The sequence below is a fragment of the Salvelinus namaycush genome, chromosome 9 (genome assembly GCF_016432855.1).
Source record: "Salvelinus namaycush isolate Seneca chromosome 9, SaNama_1.0, whole genome shotgun sequence".
NCBI lineage: Eukaryota > Metazoa > Chordata > Actinopteri > Salmoniformes > Salmonidae > Salvelinus > Salvelinus namaycush.
The window spans coordinates 32,137,636-32,147,083 of NC_052315.1; the positions used below are offsets into that span (position 1 = coordinate 32,137,636).

Below are 9,448 nucleotides of genomic sequence, written 5' to 3' on the forward strand. Positions count from 1 at the left end.
TTGACCTATTCAATTGTCTTGTATTTAGGAACAGAATAGTAATGCAATTTTAATTGAAAGATGCAGTAAATAATTTTTATTGTGCTAATGTCAAGTCAACAATAGTGAAATAATATCTTCTTTAGCTTCCGATTGTGCACATACTGTATGTTGCAATATCACAATCACAGCAACACTTAAAGACATAATCAAAACGTGTCCAGATGGCTGAGAAGGATAAGGTTCATGTCGGCAAGGCGTGGAAAGGAGTACAGTATAGGTCTTATATAACAGAGATTACTATGATTTGTGAATGTCTGTTCTAATGTTATTATGACAGCTAATAAGGCTTAGAGGTCCTGGGCCGGCACACAGCAGTGTGTGTGTGTGTGTGTGTGTGTGAAATGGAGCTCGCCTCTCTCTGAGATGTCACCACAAAGGTAAGACACGATACAGAGAAGGGTATTGTTTTAAATTAATGTACATAAAATGAATCAGAAAGAGATTATTATTATCAGTCAATTAATTATTATTATCAGTCAATTAATTAATGGCACTTTAATGCAAGTAAAGTTGTATGGTGTTGTGCCGCACAAAAATATATTGTTATTATCATCCAATTAGATTGATTAAATAATTGCACCTTACTTTAACCCTATTCTCAACCAGCTGGTAGAGCATGTTTGACAATTACTTATTTTTTGGGGACAAAAACATCTTCACTTGATTTGTCAACAGTCCTCCTGCATCAATTTCCATAATTTGTATCCTTTTTGTTTGCTGCAATTCAGTGTTTTGGCACTCTAACTTTGCCCACTAAGATGGCTGTAAGAAAACTCTAAATCAGTCACCAAAGGTATGGGATAAACGGCAGGATTTAATTTGTTGAGAGATTTATATTGCAATATTCCTGTTAGTAGAGACCTTGAAGAGTATGAATATGAAAATAAATAGTTAAAATGTAAAAAGGCTAAAACGCAATACTTTAAAAATAAATGTGCTCAACCAGGCGACTGATATGTCAGTAGAAACGTATGGTGGACTAAGAATAGGGTGCATTTATTTTGGTGAAAAATATGATTGATTTGGCAACATAAATAGGTTAAACCACATTGTACGACCCATTGGGTCAATTAATCAATATTCAGACTTAAAGGGGCACTCCACTCAAACTATCTTTTTGATTAAAAAAAAACAGTCCACCTGTTGATACAGTCGCAAAATATTTTGAATGTCAGCAGTCAAGTTTTCAAGATATTGGATTTTCAAGAATCATAGTGTAAAAATAAATAAAAAATATCGGAAGTTCTTATTTGAGTTTTTAGTAATAGGAATTTAAGGTTAAATATGTTTTAAACAAGATACAGTTAAAGGGTTTTAAGCAATCAACTGTCTTGGTACGATGCTGGTCAATCTAGTCACTAGAATGTTTATAATACTGTGATAGAGAGACATATCTGCAACATTTATTGACTATATTTTCTTTACTTTTCCAATTGTACCAGCTACTGGACTCTTCATTTACCACACAGTCCCGTAGGTGAAGTTCACCAGTTCTGTAACCCTACAGAACTCTGTCAGTAACTTTAGACCTAGCCACCTGCATACTGTATGTACAGTAGGATACTTCCAAATTAACCAACTTATTGTTCTTGAGGGCATATTGACTTTACATCTCTGCATGAGGCTGAGCTAAGTCTGTGAACTACTCCTGGTACTTGCACTGCACCTGTTTCTCCCCTCCCACTGGACCAAGAGGCTATCTTGTCCCTCTAGAAGTCAACAAATGACTTCAGGTGTCTGCATAAGGCCAGCCACCACAGTACACTACACACTATAACCCTGCACTTCATCATATAATATTGTCCACTGGACCAAGGAGCTAGCTTGTCCTCCATAGGGTTCAACAATTGACTTCAGTTCTAAGGTTTAAACTGACTCTGTGAACAACCCCCACTACGGTACATACTATCCACTATGCCCACGGTGCCGGTGCCTCGCCCAGCCTACTCCCAGGCCAGAGAGAATCTGGTGAAGGCCATCCCACCCAAGATCATTTGCCTACTGGCCTGCGGAGGATGGGACTGCCGCTATGAAGGACCAGCCTGCTGGAGGCCCAGCCAACAAGCTGTACAGGGACTCTTCTCACACTGGTGAGGGGGTTGAGGGGGAGAGAGAGGGAAGGAAGGAAGGAGGGAAGGAGGGAAAGAGATACAGAAGAGAAAGAGGTGGGGAGGGAGAGATCTGCATGGGAAGGGAGTGATGATTGGAAGTTCTATATTCACTTCTGTTCTGTTCGCAGGGTGACTGATGACATTGTGGCCATGGCACGACCCTCTTCTCACCTCATCAAGAAATACAACATCATAGAGCAGTTCCAACGGTAAATAGTCATGTATATGTGCATGCCTGCATGTCTGCCGACGTGTGTTCGCGTGTCCACCCTCTTTCTCCTCTAACTGATCCTGTTCTCTCTGACCAGGCTGAACATCAAGTCCATCATCAACATGCAGTTGCCTGGGGAGCATGCTCACTGTGGCCCTCCACTGGAGCCAGACACTGGATTCACTTACTCCCCACAAACCTTTATGGAGAATAATAGTAAGACTATACTGTATTTATACCTAGAGTATATCTACAACACACACTTTACTTTAGGATTGTCTCTGTGGCCTTTCGTAAATTAAATATGTGTTCTTGTCTTTCCTTCTGTGTGTGTGTGTGTGTGTGTGTGTGTGCTTGTGGTGCAGTCTTCTTCTTCAACTTTGGCATGCCGGACTTCGGTGTGTCGTCTCTCGTGGGGATGATGGATGGAGTAAAGGTGTTAGCCTTCGCTGTGAAAGAAGGGAAGGTGGCGGTGCACTGTCACGCAGGCTTGGGGAGGACAGGTGTGTGTATATTTTTGGAGAATACGGTTCTCAGTACATCAATTGTCTTTATTGTTCACTTAATTTAGAATATACATTGACTGAAATCAGAAACATATTGTCCATAAACGATCCTGCAAAAATGGGCACACCTCCTGTCATTGTTGACAGGTGTCCTGATAGCCTGCTACCTGGTCTACACTCTGCGTGTGAGCCCCAGTGAGGCGGTCCACTACGTGCGTATCAAACGTCCCTGTTCCATCCAGACCAGGGACCAGATCAGCCTGGTGTTTGACTTTGCTCGTCTTCTGGGCCCTCAGCTGGCCCAGTACCCTGACTTCAGCCTGCGCCACGGGGCCCAGTTCACCCTGCTGCAGTACCTGCACCGTCAGGCCCTCCTCCTCCATGGCCAGGAGGCCCGCACCCTCAGGCACACTCCCAAGGTGTCTTTTTTGTATAATTATTTTGGCAACACTATCTTTCTTTTAGGTAATAAGTAATGTAGGGTAGAGTGGGGTAAGTTGTTGAATAGGGGAGAGTAGGGTAAGTTGTCATGTAGGGTAGAGTGGGGTAAGTTGTCAAGTAGGGGAGAGTGGGGTAAGTTGTCATGTAGGGGAGAGTGGGGTAAGTTGAGCCAAACCTTGCTTCTAGGAAACCATATACAAAATGAATCATTTTACAAAATTGAGCAAGAAGTCCTTATTTCATGGAGTCTGTGAAGGAAGAAACCACATGGAAAAAGTGGAAAGCAAGTTGGGTAAAAAAAAGGATTTTCATCAAGTCAAATGAATTCATTGTGTTAGAGCAGTGGTTCCCAAACGTTTTATCGTCCTGTACCCCTTCAAACATTCAACCTCCAGCTGCATACCCCCTCTAGCACCAGGGTCAGCACACTCTCAAATGTTGTTTTTTACCATCATTGTAAGCCTGTCACACACACACTATACGATACATTTATTAAACATAAGAATGAGTGTGAGTTTTTGTCACAACCCGGCTCGTGGGAAGTGACAAAGAGCACAAATAATATAATAATAATCAATAATTTTGCTCTTTATTTAGCCATCTTAAAACCTTATTTGTTCATCAAAAATTGTGAATAACTCACCACAGATTAATGAGAAGGGTGTGCTTGAAAGGATGCACATAACTCTGCAATGTTGGGTTGTATTGGAGAGAGTCTCAGTCTTAAATAATCTTCCACACAGTCTGTGCCTGTATTTAGTTTTCATCCATAGTTTCGATGGTCACTGTCATTAGGCACTGGCTGATGGTGGGTGGGACATTACTGTTAGGAGCACTCCCACAGTCATCCAAACTAGTGAGGTTTGACATGTGGGGACCTGCTCCACTCCTAGGGTCTGGGTTCCATGTAGAGTTAGATATGAGGTCCTAAACCTAGCATGAAAGTATATCATTGTAGCTGTGTGGGTTTAATATATTAAAAATGCCTGCCTTGGGGTAAGATGAGCCAATGGCAAATGTAAGTGTTTTCTTCCCAGGCATAATGCAAGGCATTATAGCTGGGATATGAGTTAACAATAGGGCTGGGCCTAAAGTAGTGTTTGTTGGGTGTTACGCCTGTGTTAAAAGATGCTTAAAATTATTAAAAGACAAAAAGCGTTTGTGATTGTGTTGAATATAAAGATAAAAAGGTAGTGTTAATATCTCATTCAGTACAGAAATTTGTAGGCGGCTTAATTTACCCTGTCCCGCAGCTCAACTTTTTGGGGGGGACAAGCTATATTTTCAAAACCTGTAATGTTTACATGAATTCTGAATTTTTTCCCCCCAGGGATACACAACATCCTGAAATATTAGTAGACATCATTGTTAGAAAGAATACTAGAAAGAATGCTCTCTCTCTCCATCTTCCACTCTCTCCAGTATCCTATGGGATCCTGTATCTGTTTCTAAAAGCTATCTGTTTTCATGATGATCATCATCTAGGTGGTGTACCTGCTGTGTGGCCGTCTTACTGCCCTGGCCTTGGGCCTGCCTGCCTCTCCGGAGGTGCATGCTGAGCTGGAGAGAAGGGCCGAACTGCGGGCCCTTGGCAGGGCTGTGAGGGAGACCCTGGTGGCCAAGCAGTACCTGCCCCTGCACCGTGAGGTCCATAGGGGGTCCTGGGGAGGGTCAGGGTCTGTGTCCTCCTGGGATGAACCAGAGGGGTTTCTGGAGAGGAAGAGACAGGTACTGCTGGATAAACGCAGCTACAGTGACTCAGACCTCAGCAAGATCACTGTAAAACAGGTAAGGGTTAACATCAGGGTTAGACTGGGCATACACGTCTTCTAAAATCTGAACAACTTGGACGTGTTCACATTTTCCGATTTCCTTGTCCCAAATCTTTCATTCCGTCCATCCTCGACCCCTGGACGTGGGTGCTCACATTACAGGATGATTTCCTAGTTCACCCTGCCCCACGTTTCTCGGTTGTCGTAGGAAAAAAATACAGACATGCAAACAGCAAGCTACTTTATTAATGTGCACATTATTTTGTGAAGAAACATAAAAAAAAGAGATGGATGCGCAGAATATAGACCCGCAAATGGTTGGGCAGCTGTGGGCACTTTCTATTCTACAGAGGGAATTGGAAGTAATATAAACCATTTAATATTGAAAAGGCAGCTGTGTTCTCTCCACAGCTCCACAAACCTGTCCATCATCTCAGTCACATCAAATCAAATCAAATTGTATTTGTCACACATGCCGAACACAACAGGTGTACAAGCCCTTAACCAACAATGCTGTTTTGAGAAAAATAAGTGTTAAGTAAAAAATAGATAAGTAAAAAAATAAAAATAATAATAATAATAAATAAAGAGCAGCAGTAAAATAACAATAGCGAGGCGATATACAGGGGGTACAGGTACAGAGTCAATGTGCGGGGGCATCGGTTAGTCGAGGTAATTGAGGTAATATGTACATATAGGTAGAGTTAAAGTGACTATGCATAGATAATAAACAGAGAGTAGCAGCAGAATAAAAGAGGGGGGGGGGGGGGGGGGGTGGACAATGCAAATAGTCTGGGTAGCCATTCGATTAGCTGTTCAGGAGTCTTATGGCTTGGGGGTAGAAGCTGTTAAGAAGCCTTTTGGACCTAGACTAGGCGCTCCGGTACCACTTGCCATGAGGTAGAAGAAAGCACAGTCTATGACTAGGATGATTGGAGTCTTCAGCTATTTTTAGGGCCTTCCTCTGATACCGCCTGATATAGAGGTCCAGGATGGCAGGAAGCTGACCCCAGTGTGTACTGGGCCGTACGCACTACCCTCTGTAGTGCCTTGCGGTCAGAGGCTGAGCAGTTGCCATACCAGGCAGTGATGCAACCAGTCAGGATGCTCTCCATGGTGCAGCTGTAGAACCTTTTGAGGATCTGAGGACCCATGCCAAATCTTTTCAGTCTCCTGTGGGGGAATAGGCTTTGTCTGTGCCCTCTTCACGACTGTCTTGGTGTGTTTGGACCATGATAGTTTGTTGGTGATATGGACACCAAGGAACTTGAAGCTCTCAACCTGCTCCACTACAGCCCCATTGATGAGAATGGGGGTGTGCTCGGTCCTCCTTTTCCTGTAGTCCACAATCATCTCCTTTGTCTTGATCACATTGAAGGAGAGGTTGTTATCCTGGCACCACATGGCCAGGTCTCCTCCCTATAGGCTGTCTCATCGTTGTCGGGCCTACCACTGTTGTGTCATCGGCAAACTTAATGATGGTGTTAGAATCGTGCCTGGCTATGCAGTCATGAGTGAACAGGGGCGATATGTTGAGGCGGTATGCAAATTAAAGTGGGTCTAGGGTTTCTGGGATAATGGTGTTGATGTGAGCCATGACCAGCCTTTCAAAGCACTTCATGGCTACAGACGTGAGTGCTATGGGCCGGTAGTCATATAGGCAGGTTACCTTAGTGTTCTTGGGCACGCAGAATATGGTGGTCTGCTTGAAACATGTTGGTACTACAGACTCAGTCAGGGACAGGTTGAAAATGTCAGTGAAGACACTTGCCAGTTGGTCAGCGCATGTTTGAAGTACACGTTCTGGTAATCCGTCTGGCCCTGTGGCCTTGTGAATGTTGACCTGTTTAAAGGTCTTATTCACATCAGCTATGGAGAGCGTGATCACACAGTCGTCCGGAACAGCTGATGCTCTCATGCATGGTTCAGTGTTGCAGTAATTTAGCTTGTCTGGTAGGCTCGTGTCACCCACTCAAACTATGTGAGTCCTGACGTACTGATCATAGCCCAAGTTCAAAGGATTTCAATACAATTTGTTTCGGCAAAAGCGAATTCGTGGCGAAATTGAGTAGTGTATCCCCGGCATTACTGGTTACAGGTGGTACATTCTTGAACATTAGTTTAGAAAAATCTGCATTGGTACTGGCAACATTCAGAGCCTTGAAATTAACCACATTGCTTTATTTTCTTCCAGGATCTTGAGTTGGGCTCATACTGTACTGTACTAGATAGGAGTAAGGGAGACTGGCCTGGGTTAGAGCAGATTAGACCTGACTTGAGACCTATGAGTCCAGTCCTACCCACCCCTACAGCTGGCCTCTGTTCCAGTCCTGAGGACTCACAAAGACTCAACCTCCCAGCAGGCAGTGGGGCAACCAACAGTAACTGTTCTTCGAAGAGTTTAAAGTGCACTGCCAAGAGGGCGCCAGCGTTTCACAAATTCAACTCTTACATTGAGGTGAGTATCAGACTGTGTTACTGGGGGCATACTAGTAAAAGTGTCTCTTTTTAATATAAAGCACATTTCTTAATACACTATTTCCTGTGCTTTGAAGGTACGTAAAAACCAGCGTAAGTCCGGACAGGCCTCAGTGGCTCGGGCAGTTGCCAAGGAGATGGCAGATCTAAACCCCCCTGGAGAGTCTGTTCTACAGAGGACAGCACTGCTACAGGTAATAAACTGTTACAGCAGGTTATCACAAGCTGAGGTGTAGTGTAGACTGTCTGGAAGTTACTAAGCTACTAAAGCCATTGAAGCTTATTCTGCGGATCTCAAGATTTGGGCCCTCCTGAATTGACTTAAATGAAATGGAATTTACCATAACTATGATTACAACATATTGGAATGGGATACCTTAATCTGTCATGGGCTGCCTACCAGTAACCGGAATCCTGACTGCACTCTGTTCTTTCTGTGTTGACTGACAGGAGGAGCTGAACAGCAGTGAGTGTGCCTGGGCTCTACTGGTCACAGAGTCTGATCCGCACGTACTCAGCTGTCTATTGTGGACCTGGCTGGAGAAACTCAAGGTCAGAGGGCTCAGATAAAGATCTCTCTCCCTTTATACTCTCACTCTCTTACACTCTCCTGCTTTTTATACTCTCTTTTTATCTCTCTCCAGGAGCCTGTTCTGAGTGCAGATGACATAGAGAGGTTGACCTCAGTATCTCAACACGTGAACCATCTCAGTGTGTTAACGAAGGTGAGAGACCCAGTCAGACCATTGATACATGTTTAACCATGTCATGGCTTACTTCGGGGTCTTCAACCTCCTCAGCAACTATTGTGTATGTGTGTGTGTGTGCATGTTGTCCCAGCAGCCCCAGCGCCACACCATGTCCTGTTTGCTGGGTTGTGTGGGTCAGGTGACCAGTCTGTGTCCTCAGAGAGAGGAGGCTGTGCTACGACGCCTGATACAAGCACTCACCAGGGTGAGTCTGTGGGTGTGTGCGTGAGTGTGTGTGGCAGTCATAGTTCAAATTGATGTCTAACTATTGCTCTCTGTTTTCAATAGCACCCTCAGGAGGAGATGGAGAGCTATAAAGTCCTGATGAGAATCCTCAAGTCCAGCATCAGACAAACACTCCATAACCATAACTCCCTCACACAGACCTCAGACTACACAAACACCTGCTCAAGAAGAGGAAACAATTGATTGATTGGTTGATGGGTTAATTGGTTGTACAAACTTAACTTCATAACCCTTTCTATGAAGGGTCAAATATTTGTTCAATTTCTAGTGTTTTCTTTTCTATGACTAGGTGCAGTAAGCTCCTTACTGTTTTAGTGGTGCTTGGATGGGTGTAGATTCTATGAAGCATGGCCATGATCCTGATATTGGAATATATTCTCTCTGCACATTACACAATACAAATATTTGTACCATTGACCTCATCCCGGCGTGTATTATTGTTAAAATCTTACATACACACTGAACAAAAATATAAATGCAACATGTAAAGTGTTGGTCCCATATTTCATGAGCTGAAATAAAAGATCCCAGAAATGTTCCATATGCTTGTTTCTCTCAAATTTTGTGAACAAATTTGTTTACATTCCTGTTAGTGAGCATTTCTCATTTGCCAAAATAATCCATCCACATGACAGATGGCATATCAAGAAGCTGATTAAACATCTAAATCATTACACAGGTGCACCTTGTGCTGGGGACAACAAAAGGCCACCCTAAAATGTGCAGTTTTGTTACACAACACAATTCCACAGATGTCGAAGGGTTTTGAGGGAGTGTGCAATTGGCATGCTGACTGCAAGAATGTCCACCAGAGCTGTTTCCAGAGAGATGAATAATCATTTCTCTACAATAAGCCACGTCATTTTAGAGAATTTGGCAGTACGTCCAACCA

At 43.5% G+C, this 9,448-nt stretch overlaps 1 protein-coding gene across 1 annotated transcript; it reads left to right on the plus strand.

Annotated features, from left to right (window-relative positions):
• The first annotated feature begins 1,956 nt into the window (after positions 1-1,956).
• zgc:77752 (uncharacterized protein LOC393862 homolog) lies at positions 1,957-8,739 on the plus strand. The gene is made up of 11 exons (XM_039000384.1): positions 1,957-2,132; positions 2,282-2,362; positions 2,462-2,580; positions 2,730-2,867; positions 3,018-3,289; positions 4,797-5,099; positions 7,639-7,755; positions 8,012-8,113; positions 8,206-8,286; positions 8,405-8,515; positions 8,599-8,739. The coding sequence occupies exons 1-11, from the start codon at positions 1,957-1,959 to the stop codon at positions 8,737-8,739; spliced, it is 1,641 nt and encodes a 546-aa protein (XP_038856312.1).
• Positions 8,740-9,448: the final 709 nt, after the last annotated feature.

Bases quoted from the DNA above. Each gene is read 5' to 3' on its own strand.
- zgc:77752 (XM_039000384.1), top strand. From the start codon at position 1,957: ATGCCCACGGTGCCGGTGCCTCGCCCAGCCTACTCCCAGGCCAGAGAG. The intron at 2,581-2,729 runs GTAAGACTATAC...CTTGTGGTGCAG, and splicing joins AACCTTTATGGAGAATAATA to TCTTCTTCTTCAACTTTGGC. The intron at 8,516-8,598 runs GTGAGTCTGTGG...TGTTTTCAATAG, and splicing joins TGATACAAGCACTCACCAGG to CACCCTCAGGAGGAGATGGA.